The sequence below is a fragment of the Oncorhynchus clarkii genome, chromosome 7 (assembly GCF_045791955.1).
Source record: "Oncorhynchus clarkii lewisi isolate Uvic-CL-2024 chromosome 7, UVic_Ocla_1.0, whole genome shotgun sequence".
Taxonomy (NCBI): domain Eukaryota; kingdom Metazoa; phylum Chordata; class Actinopteri; order Salmoniformes; family Salmonidae; genus Oncorhynchus; species Oncorhynchus clarkii.
This window is the reverse complement of record NC_092153.1, coordinates 68,718,469-68,739,002: the sequence shown is the minus strand read 5'-3', so window position 1 is coordinate 68,739,002 and position 20,534 is coordinate 68,718,469. Positions and strand designations below refer to the sequence as shown.

The 20,534-nt window shown below is 41.5% G+C and overlaps 2 protein-coding genes across 3 annotated transcripts in view; both read left to right on the top strand.

Moving 5' to 3' along the window:
* Positions 1 to 8,886: 8,886 nt before the first annotated feature.
* LOC139413756 (protein glass-like) lies at positions 8,887 to 10,146 on the top strand. Its single transcript, XM_071161486.1, has 2 exons — positions 8,887 to 9,137; positions 9,331 to 10,146. Exons 1-2 carry the CDS (start codon positions 8,960 to 8,962, stop codon positions 10,083 to 10,085), a joined length of 933 nt encoding a protein of 310 aa, XP_071017587.1. The 5' UTR covers positions 8,887 to 8,959; the 3' UTR covers positions 10,086 to 10,146.
* A 2,475-nt stretch (positions 10,147 to 12,621) lies between these two features.
* LOC139413758 (synaptophysin-like protein 1) overlaps positions 12,622 to 20,534 on the top strand; it is a 29,276-nt gene continuing 21,363 nt past the window's right edge. Inside the window, exons 1-2 of one of the 2 annotated variants that reach the window (XM_071161489.1) lie at positions 12,622 to 12,980; positions 13,151 to 13,225. In XM_071161489.1, coding sequence (XP_071017590.1) covers positions 12,966 to 12,980; positions 13,151 to 13,225 — 90 coding nt within the window. In that variant the 5' untranslated portion in view covers positions 12,622 to 12,965. The remainder of the gene's footprint in view (positions 12,981 to 13,150; positions 13,226 to 20,534) is intronic. The other variant, XM_071161490.1, reaches the window with a different exon arrangement.

Sequence of the window (20,534 nt, the reverse complement as noted above, 5' to 3'; positions counted from 1 at the left end):
TTTATTTGGGCTGCAATTTCTGAGGCTGGTAACTCGAATGAACTTATCCTCTGCAGCAGAGGTAACTGAGTGTTCCTTTCCTGTGGCGGTCCTCATGAGAACCAGTTTCATCATAGCGCTTGATGTAGCGCTGCGACTGCACTTGAAGAAACTTTCAAAGTTCTTAACATTTTCTGCATTGGCTAACCTTCATGTCTTAAAGTAATGATGGACTGTCATTTCTCTTTGCTTATTTGAGCTGTTCTTGCCATAATATGGACTTTTACCAAATAGGGCTATCTTCTGTATACTACCTCTACTGTGTCACAACACAACTGATTGGCTCAAGCGCATTAAGAAGGAAAGAAATTCCACAAATTAACTTTTAACAAGGCCCACCTGTTAATTGAAATGCATTCCAGATGACTACCTCATCAAGTTGGTTGAGAGAATGCCAAGAGTGTGCAAAGCTGTCATCAAGGAAAGGATGGCTGATGATTCCATATGTGTTATTTCATAGTTTTGATGTCTTCACTATTATTCTACAATGTAGAAAATAGTAAAAATTAAGAAAAACCCTTGAATGAGTAGGTGTTCTAAAACTTTTGACCGGTAGTGTATGATGTATGCTTATGCTCAATAACAAACATATCCATTAGTGAGTGCTATACCCACTGCAGTATTTATCTATCTCTCTCTCTCACACACACAAACACACTCTCGCAAAAATGTACACACACACACAGAGAGAGAGAGAGAGAGAGATATTGCAACAAACCCGGTTTGTGTAATTTCATTTCAAGTTTGCAAACCAAGTCCAGTAGCCTTTGTTGACATCCTCCTTTGAGAGGGAAATTTCCTCCTCGTAGTCTGTTATTGTTTTTTCCACTGCCCCATATCTGAACAGCTGTCACTTTTAATTTCTCAGTAACAAACACATTCAAAGACTAGTTTTTACATTTTCAATTGAGTGATTGTCGAGCAGTTCCGTTCGTATGCTAGCTAACCCGCACAGATGAAATGGGGAATACAAATATTTAGTTAACTGGTAATTACTGGTAATGACTCTCTGAGGTCATTAAAGAGCCCATGGCACTTATCGTAAGAGTAGGGGCGTTAACCCTGGTGTCCTGGCTAAATTCCCAATCTGGCCCTCAAACCATCACGGTCACCAAATAATCCCCAGTTTACAAATTGGCTCATTAATCCCCCTCCTCTCCCCTGTAACTATTCCCCAGGTCGTTGCTGCAAATGAGAATGTGCTCTCAGTCAACTTACCTGGTCAAATAATGGATCAATAAATAAATTATAGAACTCTGTTTGAAACTGGAGCTAGCTAACTCCAGCTCATTGGTAACAGAGATATTTCCTTCAGGGGCAGACTGGGTCAAGAATTCAGCCCTGGCATTCTATGCACACCAGCCAACATCACTGTACTAGCCGCCAACGATAAAATGTTTTATGAGATTGGAGAACACATTGGGAAGGATCTCTGACCATTTTCCATTCATAATCTTTAAAAATACTTGATATCCTTCATCTGCGATTATGGACTGCCCTCTTCAATTCCAACCACAGGTTTTCAATTGGGTTGAAGTCCGGAGACTGAGATGGCCGTTGCAAAATATTGATTTTGTGGTCAATTAACCACTTCTTTGTGGATTTTGAAGTGTGCTTTGGATTATTGTCTTGCTGGAAGATCCACTTGCCGGCAAATGTAAGCCTCCTGGCAGAGGGAAGCAAGTTTTTGGCTTAAATGTCCTGGTACTATGGTGGCTATTTTGCTTACAGTGATCCTGGGGCCCATGTTAAGGTCAAAGGCATCATGAACTTTATCAAGTACCAGGAGATATTTGCTAAAAACCTGGGTGCCTCTGCCAGGAGGCTGACACTTCGCTGAGAGGGGATCTTATGTACTGTCACAGATTTACATACAGAATAATACAAATTGCCCTGAGGCCACATTGACCGTAAGTGTTAAGTGTTAATTACTATTGCAGGTCTCCAGCCTAACATTTTCCCCTGGTTTCCCTGGTGCCACTAAACATGATTTATTCCTACAATTGCATTTCAAAATGTTATACATCAGAATGCATTTTTCTCTTGAGCGCAGAGGAGAGTGGCTTGCTCATCACAGTAGTGGGCCCCAGAGAGGGCACACTACTGTTACAGGAATCATGAGAATAATACACTCACTTTTTTGTTTTGGCACCTCCTGATTTACAAATTAAGCACTGTATGTAACTTTCTTTCTCTGCATTTTTTATTTATGTATTTAAAAAAAAATAATCATAATACAAAACTATCAACAACTTACATCGCTACATCAAACATGTCTAACACAACACAGGTATAAACAGGAAAATACTAAATACATATAAAAAAACAAAAAAATTATTTCACCAAACTGGTTGAGTGAATGCCAAGAGTGTGCAAAGCTGTCATCAAGGCTTGTAGCGTGTTCTTGGGTATGACTCTACAAGCTTGGCACATATATATTTGGGGAGTTTCTCCCAGTCTTCTTTGCAGATCCTCTCAAGCTCTGTTAGGTTGGATGGGGAGCGTTGCTGCACAGCCATTTTCAGGACTTTCCAGAGATGTTCGATAGGGTTTAAGTCCAGGCTCTGGAGGGGCCACTGAAGGACATTTAGAGACTTGTCCCAAAGCCACTCCAGTGTTGTCTTCGTTGTCTTGGCTATGTGCTTAGGGTCTTGTCCTGTTGGAAGGTGAATATTCGCCCCCAGTCGGAGGTCCTAAGCACTCTGGAGCTGGTTTTCATCAAGCTTCTCTCTGTACTTTGCTCTGTTCACCTTTCCCTCGATACTGACTAGTCTCCCAGTCACTGCCACTGAAAAACATCCCCACAGCATGATGCTGCCACCACCATGCTTCACCGTAGGGATGGCGCCAGGTTTCTTCCAGACGTGATGCTTGGCATTCAGGCCAAAGAGTTCAATCTTGGTTTCATCAAATCAAATTTGTCACATACACATGGTTAGCAGATGTTAATGCGAGTGTAGCAAATGCTTGTGCTTCTAGTTCCGACAGTGCAGTAATATCTAACAAGTAATCTAAGAATTCCCCAACAACTGCCTAATACACACAAATCTAAAGGGGTAAATGAGAATATGTACATGTAAGTATATGGATGAACGGCATAGGCCATGTGCAATAGATGGTATAAAATATAGTATACACGTGATATGAGTAATGTAGGATATGTAAACATTATTAAAGTGGCATTATTTAGAGTGCATTGTTAAAGTGACAAGTGATCCATTTATTAAAGTGGCCATTGATTGGGTCTCAATGTAGGCAGCAGCCTCTCTGAGTTAGTGATTGCTGTATAACAGTCTGATGTCATTGAAATAGCTGTTTTTCAGTCTCTTGGTCCCAGCTTTGATGCACCTGTACTGACCTCGCCTTCTGGATGGTAGCGGTGTGAACAGGCAATGGCTCGGATGGTTGTTGTCCTTGATGATCTTTTTGGCCTTCCTGTGATATCAGGTGCTGTAGGTGTCAAGGAGGGGAAGTAGTTTGCCCCCGGTGATGCGTTATGCAGACCGCACCACTCTCTGGAGAGCCTTGTGGTTTAGGGCGGTGCAGTTACCGTACCAGGCGGTGATACAGCCTGACAGGATGCTCTTGATTGTGCATCTGTAAAAGTTTGTCAGGGTTTGGTGTGACAAGATGAATTTATTCAGCCTCCTGAGGTTGAAGAGGCGCAGTTGCGCCTTCTGCACTGCCTGCGTGAGTGAACCATTTCAGTTTGTCTGTGATGTGTACGCCGAGGAACCTGAAGTGTTCCACCTCCTCCACTGCTGACCCTTCGATGTGGATAGGGGGGGTGTTCCCTCTGCTGTTTCCTGAGCCCCACGATCATCTCCTTTGTTTTGTTGACATTGAGTGAGAGGTTGTTTTCCTGACACCTCTCTCCGAGTGCCCTCACCTCCTCCCTGTAGGTTGTCTCGTTGTTGTTGGTAATTAAGCCCACTACTGTTGTGTCGTCTGCAGACTTGATGATTGAGTTGGAGGCGTACATGGCCATGCAGTCGTGTGTGAACAGGGACTACAGGAGGGGGCTGAGCACACAACCTTGTGGGACCCCAGTGTTGAGGGGGCGGCCCGTCAGAAAGTCCAGGACCCAATTGCACAGGGCGGGGTTGAGACCCAGGGACTCCAGCTTGATGATGAGCTTGGAGGGTTCTATGGTCTTGAATGCTGAGCTGTGGTCAATGAACAACATTCTTACATACAGTAGGTATTCCTTTTGTCCAGATGGGATAGGGCAGTGTATAGTGTGATGGCGATTGCGTCGTCTGTGGACCTGTTGGGGAGGTATGCAAATTGAAGTGGGTCTAGGGGGGCCGGTAAGGTGGAGGTGATATGATCCTTGACTAGTCTCTTGCCTTCTTGGGTACAGGAACAATGTTAGCCGTGTTGAAGCATGTGGGGACAACAGACCGGGATAGGGAGCGATTGAAAATGTCCGTAAACACACCAGCCAGCTGGTCTGCGCATGCTTTGAGGAAGCGGTTATGGATGCTGTCTGGGCCAGAAGCCTTGCGAGGGTTAACACATTTAAATGTTATACTCATGTCAGCAACAAAGAAGGAGAGACCGCATGTTTTCGTTGCAGGCCGTGTCAGTGGCACTGTATTGTCCTCAAAGCGGGCAAAAAAGTTAAAGGGCTGCGACGGTGTAACTGTATTATCCTCGAATGAAAGAAGTTTGGAACCACCAAGATTCTTCCTAGAGCTGGCCGCCCCTCCAAACTGAGCAATCGGGGGAGAAGGACTTTAGTCAGGGTGGTGACCAAGAACCCGATGGTTACTCAGGAGGCTGAAGAAATTTGGCTTGGCACCTTAAACCCTCACCAACTTTTACATTTGCACAATTCAGAGCATCCTGTCAGGCTGTATCACTTCCTGGTACGGCAAATGCACCACCCGCAACCGCAAGGGGGACAAACTACCAGGGGAAAACTACCTGCCCTCCAGGACACCTACAGCCCCTGATTTCACAGGAAGGCCAAAAAGATAATTAAGGACAACAACCACCGGAGCCACTGCCTGTTCACCCCACAATCATCCAGAAGACGAGGTCAGTACAGGTGCATCAAAGCTGGGACCGAGAGACTGAAAAACAGCTTCTATCGCAAGGCCATCAGACTGTTAAATAGCCATCACTGGCACCTTAGAGGCTGCTGCCCTATACACAGTGGGGAGAACAAGTATTTGATAACCTGCAAAATCGGCAGTGTTTCCTACTTACAAAGCATGTAGAGGTCTGTACTTTTTTTATTATAGGTACACCTCAACTGTGAGAGACAGAATTTAAAACAAAAATCCAGAAAATCACATTGTATGATTTTTAAGTAATTAATTTGCATTGTATTGCATGACATAAGTATTTGATACATCAGAAAAGCAGAACTTAATATTTGGTACAGAAACCTTTATTTGCAATTACAGAGATCATACGTAGTTCTTGACCAGGTTTGCACACACTGCAGCAGGGATTTTGGCCCACTCCTCCATACAGACCTCCTCCAGATCCTTCAGGTTTCGGGGCTGTCACTGGGCAATACGGACTTTCAGCTCCCTCCAAAGATTTTCTATTGGGTTCAGGTCTGGAGACTGGCTAGGCCACTCCAGGACCTTGAGATGCTTCTTCTTGCTTCTGGCCACTCCTTAGTTGCCCTGGCTGTGTGTTTCGGGTCGTTGTCATGCTGGAAGACCCAGCCATGACCTATCTTCAATGCTCTTACTGAGGGAAGAAGATTGTTGTCCAAGATCTCGCGATACATGGCCCCATCCATCCTCCCCTCAACACGGTGCAGTCGTCCTGTCCCCTTTGCAGAAATCATCCCCAAAGAATGATGTTTCCACTTCCATGCTTCACGGTTGGGATGGTGTTCTTGGGATTGTACTCATCCTTCTTCTTCCTCCAAACACGGCGAGTGAAGTTTAGACCAAAAATATATATTTTTGTCTCATCAGACCACATGATCTTCTCCCATTCCTCCTCTGGATCTTCCAGATGGTCATTGGCAAACTTCAGACGGGCCTGGACATGCGCTGGCTTGAGCAGGGGGACCTTGCGTCCGCTGCAGGATTTTAATCCATGACGGCGTAGTGTGTTACTAATGGTTTTCTTTGAGACTGTGGTCCCAGCTCTCTTCAGGTCATTGACCAGGTCCTGCCGTGTAGTTCTGGGCTGATCCCTCACCTTCCTCATGGTCATTGATGCCCCACGAGGTGAGATCTTGCATTGAGCCCCAGACCGAGGGTGATTGACTGTCATCTTGAACTTCTTCCATTTTCTAATAATTGCGCCAACAGTTGTTGCCTTCTCACCAAGCTGCTTGCCTATTGTCCTGTAGCCCATCCCAGCCTTGTGCAGGTCTACAATTTAACCCTGATGTCCTTACACAGCTCTCTGGTCTTGGCCATTGTGGAGCGGTTGGAGTCTGTTTGATTGAGTGTGTGGACAGGTGTCTTTTATACAGGTAACGAGTTCAAACAGGTGCAGTTAATACAGGTCATGAGTGGAGAACAGGTGGGCTTCTTAAAGAAAAACTAACTAAGGTCTGTGAGAACTGGAATTCTTACTGGTTGGTAGGTGATCAAATACTTATGTCATGCAATAAAATGCAAATGAATTACTTAAAAATCATACAATGTGATTTTCTGGATTTTTGTTTTAGATTCCGTCTCTCACAGTTGAAGTGTACCTATGATAAAAATTACAGACCACTACATGCTTTGTAAGTAGGAAAACCTGCAAAATCGGCAGTGTATCAAATACTTGTTCTCCCCACTGTACATAGACTTTAAATCACTGGCCACTTTAAACATGGAACACTAGTCACTTTAATAATGTTTACCTATTTTGCATTACTCATCTCATACGTATATACGGTATTCTATTCTACTGTATTTTAGTCTATGCATCTCCGACATTTATGTATTCTTAATTCCATTCCTTTACATGTGTGTATTGTTGTGAAATTGTTAGATATTACTGCACTGTTTGAGTTAGAAACACAAGAATTTCACTACACCCACAATAACATCTGCATGTGACCAATATAATTTTTATTTGATTTGAGCCATCTATTTCAGAACGTATTCACCATGATCTCTAGTCTTACATTGAGCTATTATATTCCTGAACTCGATTGATTCTGGTCTTCCATATGGCTACTGGCTTTATCCAGAAACAACCCCAACATCCTCAAGATTTAGTGAGAGGTTGTTTCTGGATGACACCCGTGTATCCCGCTGACATGGGCGCTACTACGGGATTATCGTAAAAATGGAAAATAAATTGACGTATCTAGCGTCTGAGAATGGCCGTGTTCGACGGTATCAAAACCGTGATGTGTCATGGGTAAATTGTGACTGACTGGCTAATCTACAACTAACATTGAGTAGTTATTTATGAAGGAAGGTGATTTGTAGATTAGTCAGTCTCGTTTTTTAAATAAAAAAAGAATACAGTTTTTGGCAAAATGTACTTTTCGTAGCAGGTTTTGTAGAATTAGGTTAAGATTAGGAAAAGGGTTAGCTAAAATGCACAAAAAAATCTAATTTTGAAACTAAATTTGACACAAGCCGTATCTCATCTAGACTTAACCCCTTTAAAGTCGGCTGCAATATCAGTCCACCCATTGGGCGTGTTCGAACAGATCAATTTTGTCAAGTCGGTGACCATCGGCGGTAACGCCTTTCAAAGTGTTTTGTATTATGGGGATAAAAATTGTCCAACTTCCGTCTACATGTCGAATTCATGAATTTTACCGAAATAATGTGATTAAAGGCCATTATGTTTTGACTGCCAGTTTCTGCATTTGGTCTTCACCAACTTCATCCTTCAGCCTGCAATGTGGGAGGCTCTATTGTCAACCAATCATTAGGGTGTTTTTGTTTGACCCACCTGAACATGACTGAAACAGAAACCATCTTTGCTGCGATTCATAAATGAATGATATTTGAGGCTCTCTCAATGATTGTACATACACACACACACGCGAGTTTAGTTTGTGAGTGTGTGATATGGGGGTCAGAGGCATGTTAATTTCGACATTATAAAGAAACTTTTATAAACAATGGCAACACTGCCATGTTCATCTGTACCTTGCTGTTGGAAAACCACACTAGAGTCTGACTTTCGGCTGTCGCAAATGCACATTCCCAGACTTCACTCCTCGACTTTCATCTACATTCGGTTGCTTTTCTCTTACCACTCAAACGAGCCCATAGTCATGGATCAGGTGAGAGAAGACGAGCCAGAGGTTTCACTCTTGCCAAAATAAACAAATGCGTTTCTATGGGTTTATTTTGGACCTAAGCTTGTCTCCTGCCTTTGGGACAACTCCCATTGTTAGGGTGGAGACAAAAGCATCTCATTATATACAGTTCCCTGATCAGGTGCTGATAATGGCCTTGTTCGAGAGGCTCAAAACCACAATGTATTGTGGGTAAATTGTGACTGACTGATCTACAAATAATAATTAGTGTTATTTATGATTTGTAGATCAGTCAGTCAGTAGCTGTTTTGATGCGCTCGAACATGGCCATTGTCACAGTGTCGCTTCAATCCCTCTACTTACCAAAGGATTAGTGTCTGTACATTTTTTCTTTATTTAACCTTAACCTTAATTTAAGTAGGCAAGTCAGCTATATGGGAGTAGCCTATTAGCATTCAGAGAGTGAAACACATAGAGCGAGTTTTCCTGCTGTTTTCATTTCCCTCCTATTTTACCCTTATGCATAAGATTCTAGGTAGGATTGTTATATATAAATGTGGTTCCTGAGATGACTACGCATTGTGATGAGTAATTTGCGCCGAAAATGTGTATCTGGAACGCACCCAGAATCTACGCATTCTACGTTTCTCGACTGTTTACTAGCCATCGGACTACGATTTGGAAACATTGCCTAAAACGCCAATACGGTGGTATTTTATTCACAAAATGACAAAGTTGAAGCTGCTAAATGTGTTTTTAAGTGAGAGATTAGCTGCAGCTGCTAAAGAAATATTTATAGAGGTGGAAAATATTTTAATCGAATACCAGGAAGAAATCACTCGTTCAAAGGCAGAGAATGACCGTCTTCGCGGGCTACTGGACGTCGCTTTCCAGTTTACGCCAGGTTAGGCAGCAGACCGATAGCCTAGAAATGTGACAATGTTTCATCATTATTTTATTTTAAATGTAATCGTTTAAATGTAAATGTAATTTTAACATCCCCTCCATGGTGGTACTGTACGTGCGAATGTCAGAACAGTGCACTGTTATCCACCATATAATTTTTGACTACATCTTCCTTTTCTTCTCTTCGCTAGCACAACAGCCCATTCAGCTTATAGCCTCTGATGAGGAGGTTTCCCCTAAGCATCAGCAGCACTGTGAACAAGAGTGGAGCCCCAGTCTGGGCCAGGAGGACCCAGAGCCAACACAGTTTAAAGAGGAACAGGAGCTCAGGACCAGTCAGTTGGAAGATCAGTTTCAAGGGCTGGAATCGGATACAGAATCCATATTCACTCCTTCCTGTGTGAAAAGTGACTATAATCATGATTCGCCTCAGCCCTTAAATCTTTACCAAATTCAAACTGTGGAGGTTGGAGAGGGAAACTCTCCGTCTCTCCCCGCCAACAAAACTGAAGCAATCAAACCAGAACCCGAAGGAGAGGGCTTTGAAATATCCGATCCAAGCAATCCACAATCCTTCTATGCCATGAATCTAGACAATGCTGAAGCTCAGAGTGAAAATGGTATATATTTCAATGAGATAGACAGTGATGGACTTCCCTCTGAGTTTGAGGTACCACAGCCAAATCAACCAAGGAGTGCCAGGAGAGGGCAAAGAATATGCACAGCGAAGACTGTGAAAAAGAACCCTGATGAGAAGCCGTACCAGTGCAACGTCTGTGGGAAAAGTTTTCATCACATGTCCAAACTTAGAACACATCTAAGGGTACACACAGGAGAGAGGCCATTCAGCTGTCCAGAGTGTGGGAAATGTTTCAGTCAGTCTGGCGAAGTCAACAGACACCTTAAAACACACAATCGGCACAGGGCCTATTTATCCGGCCTATGAGGGAGATGCACCCTCTCTCGTGTCGAACTATGAATAAAAAATAATAAAGATTGCTGTTTTTTGTTTGAAAACAAGTGTTCTTGCTATTTATTTATAGGGGTGGGAGATATTATAGATATTATGCCTACCATTCCACTCAGTTCAGCAGGACAGCATTTGTTTGTTTGTCCTGTGGCAGTTGAAATAGCATTAGCCAAAATTGACCCCAATTGTTATACAGTCTTGTTTACCAATGTACACATGAAAAACATTCAGAAACATATTTGGACTGACTCACTCTTGGCACTCATTGGACCCTAAATGTAGGCCTAATCTCTGTTCATGTTGTGGTATGAATAGTGTTGCTTAAAACAGAAAATGTGACTATTGTACATGAATGTCTTTATTGCATATTTTGTGGTGTTTGAACATGTCTGTTTTCCATTGGGGTGTTTCATAGCCATTAGTATTGCTTGACTTGGACTTGCTACGTCAATCTGACGGTCCTTCAGATCTCGGACCCTGGAGATCACAGGACAGGGCATGGTCGAAAAATGTCCTAAACATTCATTGCACTGCTAGCCAACTATTTTAAAACATTTTTGATTTGGAATCAGGGAGATTGTCACAGAGATCCTATAAAATCTATGGATTCTAAAGGAATGCTAATCTTATCAAACTGTTTATTGCTCAATCACACAGACCATGTGTTATGTTGTTCTTGCATTGGTTTACACATGGACATGAACTGTATTTATATTACTTTAGCAACTTCGGGTGGTAGCCTCGACCGGGACTCAAACCCAATTCCAGCGACTGTCAAGCCAACACATTAACCATTAAGCCAAGTGGGCCAAACCTCTTGAATAGGGTTGATAGGTGTTGGGTTAAGGTCACTGCACTAACCCCTTCCTTCGGGAGAGCATGTCCCCACACTTCTATGTACCGAGTCCCTCACGTGGATACGCCTCTCCGATGGCCCCACAGTCTTCCATCTTACTTCTGACACCAGTGTAGCAAATTTGGGGGGTATCCCTGACCAGGACTTGGTCCAGCGACTGTAAAGCCAACACCTTAAACGTTAAAGGGATACTTCAAGATTTTGGCAGTGATGCCCTTTATCTACTTCCCCAGACAAACTCGTGGATACCATTTTTATGTCTCAGTAGCTAGGTTTCCATCCAATTTGCAACAGATTTTCATGCGAATATATATAAAAAAAAAAATCTGCATAAAAACAATATGCATATTTTCCCAGCAGAGATGTGTTTCCATCAAATTGACTTGTTGCAGATAAAAGGCTGTGCATGATGACGAAGTGCCCATCAAAAAACCTATTGCGGTTAAATAAAAAAATGCAAGTTCAAATTGCTTTCCACCGCATTTTCACTGATGGTTTTCTCACAACAAAAATGTATATAGGGAGTGTGCCCCCTCTGGTATTGGAAAGTGCACTCTAGCCCAAAGTATTCCAAATTCAGTCTTGGCCCACCCTGATTGCAGGTATTGATTTTTGCTCTAGCACTACACAGCTGATTCAAGTAACAAACTCACCACCAAGCTTTGATTATTTGAATCAGCTGTGTAGTTCTAGAGCAAAACAAAAACAAAAATGCACCAAGGTTGGGCCCCAGTACCAAGTTTGGGAAACCCTGGGTTAGAGCGCACATATAGCCTACATCCCTTATACTCAACTCTAGCCATTGAAGCCAGCTCCACTGCATTTTTTTTCATTGTTCCCCTCTAGTCAGGGACTGATTTATACCTGTGACACCAGGTGTGTGCCATTAATTATCAGGTAGAACAGAAAACCAGCAGGCTCTGGACCTCATAGGGTAGGAGTTGAGTACCCCTGGCCTACATGATGAGATTATTATGGACAAAGGAGTGAGATTATTTTTATTTGTCAAATGGCAGCCAAGCATCAATGATTATGTCATGAGAATAATCCCCACGATATTTATTGGAAAGGAGCATCAAGTTTATCACGTTGCACTTTCAACACCCTGTGAAATTCATCATTATTTATTTAATCTGTGGTTTAATGAACTGCATGCTTTCCCAACGTAGTAGTGGGAGATGTCATCGCCTTCAATATGATGGTTACTATATAAATATTTGCACATAAGTGTTGACACAAACATTTGTCGCATAATACATATTACAGACACAAAAGACGTAGAATATTTAGTTTTGTCAACATTTGGAAAGTTTACCAAAAAATGTGTTTCCATCTGTTTTATCCGACATATACTTTAATCGGATAAAACGTTTGGATGGAAACCTTGTCTGTGTCCAGTATGAAGGAAGTTGGAGGTACTTTCACGAGCCAATGCTAACTATCGTTAATGCCTAGAAAATACCAAAAGACTTCCAGTCAAATGCTATTTAGCAACTTCCTTCAAAGTGAACGTAGAGACATACAAATAGTATCCACGAGTTCATCCGACTCTGGGGAAGTAGATAAAGGCACTCATTACCACAATCCAGAAGTATCCCTTTAAACCAAGAGGTCGCTAGGTATTGGGTTGTGGCTACATTATAAACATTACAACAAATTTTCAAATGGAACAAGAACGGGCAGATCAGAGCCCAAATGACTGCAACTGGTTCGGATTTCAAATAAATATGCCCTTTCTCTTGAAGAACAAGTTGCCCGTTCAGTAGGTGGCGACGCTACATCAATAGGTGTATTCTTCCATAAAACTTTAAAGAAGAAGAACAAGTTGCTTGTCACGTGTGCTTATGCAGTTTAGAAAGTTTGACAGCAGTTTTACAACGTCAGCTAACCTAGCTGTGTGTGATCAGTCGAATGTAATCAAGGTTCACCCCGCTACAATATTTGTACGTTTGGGAGAATATAGGATTTCTTCCGGTATAGCGAACTGCTGAAAATCGAACATGGAAGTTGTTCAGGTAAATCGGTCGACACGAGTTTTCGTTATATTCGCTAACTTAACAGTTAACGTTAGCTAGTGCAGGGGACCAACATTCGTGACATTTTAGTGTCGGGGGGCTACCAATAAAAAAATGTGTGAAAAATAAATCTCGCTTGACCACGGTTTTTTTTCTTCTTCCAATTTAAGAAACTTCTGTCGGGATTCAATCTTGACCTGGGACCTTTGAAAGAACCTCTGGGATTTATTCGGATTCTGGAATGGGTAAGATACCCTCTTAATCCTTTTAGAGGACTTCGCCAAAATGTAATGTGTTGCAACCCATTGCTATGTCTATTGTCTCGCAATTGTCACACACTAAACTTGCTAGCTACGTTAATTAACTAGCTAGTTTGTCATGTTCTTGGTTAATGTTGCGCGCTAGCTACTTGTTTTTTGTAGTTTAATTTCGGAGTAATGTTAGAAGTGTATTGATGCAGATAGTTATCTAGTACACTAACGTCAGTTAGCCCAACCTCCAAGGCAAATGATAGCTAGATTTCCTCGGCAACACCCTATTCAGCGATTGTCTATGTAGTTACGACTCATAGCTACAACAATTGGATCAGTGACTGACTGACAAGTCACTCTTTAAGATGATCATACAAGTGTTTTTTTTTTCTCATTTTTTTTCCATTTTGTAAATTTATTTATTTAACATGTATTTTAACAAGGTAGGCCAGTTGAGAACCAGTTCTCATTTACAACTGCGACCTGGCCAAGATAAAACAAAGCAGTGCGACAAAAACAACACAGTTACACATAAACAAACGTACAGTCAATAGCACAATAGAAAAATCAATGTACAGTGTGTGCAAATGTAGAAAAGTAGAGGTAAGGCAATGAATAGGCCATAGAAGCAAAATAATTAAAATTTAGCATTAACACTGGAGTGATAGATGTGCAGATGATGTGCAAGTAGAGACACTGGGGGGTGCAAAAAAGCAAGAAGATAAATAACAATATGGGGATGAGGTAGTTGGGTGTGGTATTTACAGATTGACTGTGTACAGTGATCTGTAAGCTGCTCTGACAGCTGATGCTTAAAGATGGAGAGGGAGATATGACACCAGCTTCAGTGGATTTCTTTTTTTTGCAGTTTGATCCAGTCTTTGGCAGCAAAGAACTGGAAGGAAAGGTGTCCAAAGGAGGTGTTGGCTTTGGGGGTGACCAGTGAAATATACCTGCTGGAGTGTATGCTATGGGTGGGTGTTGCTATGGTGAGCTGAGATAAGGTGGGGCTTTATCTAGCATATACTTATAGATGACCTGGAGCCAGTGGGTTTGGCGACGAATATGTAGCGAGGGCCAGCCAACTAGAGCATACAGGTCGCAGTGGTGGGTAGTATACGGGGCTTTGGTGACAAAACGAATGGCACTGTAATGGACTACATCCAATTTGCTGAGTAGTGTTGGAGGCTATTTTGTAAATTACCTTGCCGAAGTCAAGGATCGGTAGGCTAGTCAGTTTTACGAGGGTATGTTTGGCAGCATGAATGAAGGAGGCTTTGTTGCGAAATAGGAAGCTGACTCTATATTTAATTTTTGACTGGAGATGCTTAATGTGAAGACACTTAAATATTTGTAGTTGTCCACATATTCTAAGTCAGAACCGTCCAGAGTAGTGATGCTAGTCGGGCGGGCAGCAATCGGTGGAAGAGCATGCATTTAGTTTTACTAGCATTTAAAATCAGTTGGAGCCCACGGAAGGAGTGTTGTATGGCATTGAAGCTTGTTTGGAGGTTTGTTAAATGGCTGCAATCCCGTTAACGGGATGAGATGACAACAGCCAGTGAAAGTGCAGGGCGCCAAATTCAAAACAACAAATCATTAAAATTCCTCAAAAGTACATGTATCTTATACCGTTTTTAAAGGTAATCTTGTTGTTAATCCCACCAGTGTCCGATTTCAAATATGCTTTACAGTGAAAGCACCACAAACGATTATGTTAGGTCACCACCAAGCTACAGAATAAACACAGCCATTTTCCCAGCCAAAGATAGGAGTCACAAAAAGCACAAATAGAGATAAAATGAATCACTAACCTTTGATGATCTTCATCAGATGACACTCATAGGACTTCATGTTACACAATACATGTATGTTTTGTTTGATTAAGTTCATATTTATATAAAAAAAATATGAGTACATTGGCGCTTTACGTTCACTAATTCCAAAAACATCCAGTGATTTTGCATAGCCACATCGATTCAACAGAAATACGCATCATAAATGTAGATGATAATATAAGTTATACACATGGAATTATAGATATACTTCTCCTTAATGCAACCGCTGTGTCAGATTTCAAAAAAACTTTATGGAAAAAGCATACCATGCAATAATCTGAGACGGCGCTCGATAATTGTTCGATAATGTCCGTTATTTATGTCCAATTAGGTACTTTTGTTAGCGCGTTTGGTATCCATATCCAAACGCTCGTGCATTTCTTAGGACAAAAACTTTAAAAAGTTATATTACAGGTCGAAGAAACCTTTCAAACTAAGTACAGAATCAATCATTAGGATGTTTTTATTATAAATCTTCAATTAAGTTCCAATCTTCCCTATCCTTGTTAGTAACATGTTTGTTTATGCATTTCTGTGATTAGTTAGTTAGTAAATAAATGATTAAGCCAATTGGTGTATGAATGATTCATAGTAAAGGCTGGGCTTGTGCAGATAACCAACAATTTACGACATTTGGAACGAGACTAACGTGAGGTAAAGAATATTTCATTAATTAAAAAAGACTAATTGATCAGATATTAAAATATCTGTAGAATTATATTAGGAAAATTATAACTTTGTCATCGGAAGATTTTCCTTGGTGCCCCGACTTCCTATAACCACATTTACATTACATTTTTTTAATTTGATTATTTTTTTTTTTTAACTAGGCAAGTCAGTTAAGAACAAGTTGTTATTTTCAATGACGGCCTAGGAACAGTGGGTTAACTTGCCTGTTCAGGGGCAGAATGACAGATTTGTACCTTGTCAGCTCGGGGATTTGAACTTGCTAGTCCAACGCTCTAACCACTAGGCTACCCTGCCGCCATGATTAGTTTAATCATATAGTAATAATTGGAGAATAGATTTGATAAAATATGTTCACTTTTTAATGATGCCTAAGACAAGACGGGTGTAAGCTGGGCAAAGAACATTCAGAAATATCTTCCAATACACGTTGCCTGTGAGCATCAGAGGTGAACCAGTTGCATACACAGCTTGAGCAAGACATTCATCAGCATTTCTCTCACTACGTTCCTCCATTGAGTCAAAAAAAACCTTCTGATTCCAGGAGGACCATGATCTGTTGCTATCGATAAGGTGACTGATTCATCATTTTCACCTCGACTAGAAGTATAGACTTTTGTCAGAGGTTGCTTGTTGTGAGCGCTGAGGGAACTTGATGCATTTGGCCAGATGATTCTGCCTCTATTGCATTCTTCACATGATTTGGCAGAGTATTTGCAAATGTACACAGCTTTTCCTTCTACATTAGCTGCAGTAAAATGTCTCCACACATCAGATAGTGCCTGTGGCATTTTCCTGTGAAGATTTGGAAAAAAATGATTCCATGTACAGATAAATAGTTAAGCAGTTAGATTAAACAACTCCTTTGTAAGATAAATGAAACTTGAATGGAAACGGGTGAATTAACACCGTTAACAGGCTCAACAAGCTAAAACTAACTAGCAGAAATGAACAAGTTAGAAATGATTTAAACACACTTTACTGTAGGCTGCTATTTACTAGTTAACAATAGATCATGTATGTCACTAAATATATTCCCCCCCATCCAGTATTATAATCAAAACTTAGCAGAAAGCATGTAGTCCTTGGCTCAGACAGTGTAGTGTGGGCTCAATAGCATCTCATTAGTGTGCTTGATCTTGAGAATCAGCTGTCCATGTGATGGACGAATGCACTGTGTTGCAATTCCATTGACTTGGGAATAGTTCAAACAAAATATGCCACAAGACCTAGAATTGCCTCATGTGTATCCAACATAAGGTTCACTGTTATAAGCTGTTTTATTTTGTAATTTTTTAAAATGAATTTAAGAAATTCCCCAAATTCCTGGGCTTATTTACCCATGGAAAATTTCCACAAAAATTCTGGAAATTTACCGGAATGTTTCCAACCCTTTGCAACACTAGTAAGGACAGATTATTTTTACACACTTCCGCACTGTCCCGTTCTGTGAGCTTGTGTTGCCTACCATTTCGTGGCTGAGCTGTTGTTGCTCCTAGACATTTACACTTCACAATAATAGCACTTACAGTTGACCGTTGCAGCTCTAGCAGGGCAGAAATTTGACGAACTGATCCTGTGATGGTGTCACTGTTAGGTCTTCAGTTAAGCCATTCTATTGCCAGTGTTTGTCTATGGAGATTCCATGGCTATGTGCTCGTTTTTATGCAACAGGTGTGGCAGAAATAGCCAAATCCACTAATTTGATGTGGTGTCCACTACTTTTGTCAGGGGATTGTGGAGGCCAGGTCATCTGATGCAGCACTCCATCCCTCTTCTTGGTCAAATAGCCCTTACACAGCCTGGAGGTGTGTTGGGTCATTATCCTGTTAAAAACAAATGATATTCCCACTAAGTGCAAACCAGATGGGATGACTTATCGCTGCAGAATGCTGTGGTAGCCATGCTGGTTAAGTGTGCCTTGAATTCTAAATAAATCACTGACCATGTCACCAGCAAAGCACCATCACACCTCCATGCTTTACCGTGGGAACCACACATGCAGAATTCTTCCGTTCACCTACTCTGCGTCTCACGAAGACACGGCGGTTGGAACCAAAAATCTCGAATTTGGACTCAGCACACCAAAGACAGATTTCCACCTGTCTAATGTCCGTTGCTCGTGTTTCTTGGCCCAAGCTTCTTATTGGTGTCCTTTTTAGTAGTGGTTTCTTTGCAGAAATTAGACCATGAAGACCTGATTCACAGTCTCCTGAACAGTTGATGTTGAAATGTCTGTTACTGGAACTCTGCAAAGCATTTATTTGGGCTGCAATTTCTGAGGCTGGTAACTCTAAATGAACTTATCCTCTGCAGCAAGAAGCAACTCTGGGTTTTCCTTTCCTGTGGCGGTCCTCATGAGCCAGTTTCATCATAGCGCTTGATGGCTTCTGCGACTGCACTTGAAGAGACTTTCAAAGTTCTTGACATTTTCTACATTGACTAACCTTCATGTCTTAAAGTAATGATGGACTGTTGCTTCCCTTTGCTTATTTTTTTCTGTTCTTGCTATAATATTGACTTGGTCTTTTACCAAATAGGGCATCTTCTGTATACCACCCCTACATTATCACAGCACAGCTGATTTGATTGACTCATGCATTAAGAAGGAAATTCCACAAATTAACTTTTTTAACAAGGCACACCTATTTAATTCAAATGCATTCCATGTGACTACCTTTTGAAGCTGGTTGAGAGAATGCTAAGTGTGCAAAGCTGTCATCAAGGCAATGGGTGGCAACTTTGAAGATTCTCAAATATAATATATTTTATAATTATTATTTTTGGTTATTACATGATTCTATATGTGTTATTTCATACTTTTGATGTTTTCACTATTATTATACAATGTACTGTATGTGAGTATAACTGAGCCATGTCACTTTTATCATTTTGGTCCACTGTACTTCATTCCAGATATTGGCAGCGTGCATGAATGAAAGCGGCTAGCTAGCTAGCTAGCTAATGCATAGTATTTCAAACTGCATTCATGCCCAGACTGTCACATCAGATAATAGTTAACTTTAGCTAGCTAGTTGTCACTGACCTATAATATGCTCTATGTCATGAGTTTAGGCTGATGCTTTAACTGTTATGACCTAGGTAGATCTTGACTTTGAGAATGGATTGTTGGTATTTTCGAGAGGAACAAATGCAGATGTAGTATGACCACAAACTGAGAGGTAGAGCACTAATGGATCCTGTGCGTAGGGCAAACCCTATTTGCAAGGTCCTCATGCTCATTGGTAACCAGGGCAACTAGGCTTCTTGACTTCATTTTGTTGAGTACATGGACATGGAAATTCCACTTATGATCTACAGGGCAGGTAGGAAATCAGTAGCTAGGCTATCAGACTTTCTTCATGTATGCAGCTTAGTAGTGCTGCCTCTTGGAGCTAAATTTACGTGGAGAATTTGACTATTTATGTGATGTGAAGCCCAGTGACTCTTCACTGTCCCTCATTTGTCACTAGCTGATTTCTGTTTGTTTCTGCTGCTTATAGGCTACATCAAAGAATCACCAAGTCAGAATCATTTAACCAAAATCAAACTGCTCACAAGCAACACTCACGCGAATGTTTTAAGTTGGGTCCAGACAGAAAGTGGAAATGCCCAGCCCAACACATTGGAAGGACTTAGTGCACAGTATGTAGGCCTGAGAAGAGGTGTTTTGCTAAAGAGCTGACATTTCGAGCAGGCTTTGCTATGTGATGAAGTGACATTTTTAGAGACGTGGCCAACTAGCCAAAGTGTAGACTGTCAGCAGCTGTAACAGACAGCTTGGATTCATGAACTTGTAACCTGTCTGAGTAGCTGTCTCAGGATAAAAGGAGGACCACTGGTTCTGATCAACAAGCATTCTGTGTGTGTACACGATCTGTGTATACAGTACCGGTATGTGTCTTTGTATGCATTACATAGTCTGTCATGAATGTGCTAGTTTTGCCTGTGTGCTTGGCTAACTGTGTTGAAGTACTGTCTGTGTGCTTAAGTAGCAGAGCTGCCAGTGGCCCTGTAGGCAATAAACGCCAATGTTATCTTTTAGGTTGGAGCTTGAATTCAATCCAGGCAGTCTACTTCTCCCTCAGCCAGTCATCACTATCTGGCCATGTTAGAAAGGATAGAAATGTATACTTTCTAACCACAAATGTCATTTTTAAACCACTACGCTTTACATCAACCCCTACCCTGACCTAAATTAATAAGGAGAAATGGCTCATGTGCTTTGACCATAATTCTACTTTTGTCCATTCTAACATGGCTGTCTAGTAATTACCCTCCTCCCTCTCCCCTATGTGCTGTACCAACCAGCTACATGCCTTTCTCTGGCTAGAGAGGGGAGTGGCCAGTTACTAGGAAATGCACTGTAAATCCTGGCCAATGCTGCAACACAACATTCTCAGAGCGTCAGTGCAGAGAGGGAGTGGAGGCAGGGGTTACTTTATACACACCACTGATCCCGGTGCTAAACCCTGACCTGCATGCTGCTGCATGCATGAGGAACTAACAAGTTCCAATTAGGCAACCTGTATCCATACTATGTCTGTGGCTGCTTCTTTAAGACGTGTTCTTTAGAATTAGCTTTAATGCAGCATTTAATTGCACCACTTTATTGCAGCCTACGCCACAGGCCCCTGAAGAACTCGCATAGACTATATGCAGTTGAAGTGTTGGAACAGAAGCATGACTTTACCCCTGAAAAACATAGCCTAGCTTAATTCTCAAATAAATATTTGTATGATGAACCACGAAAATGGGCGGGAAGCTTTTTGTTCCTT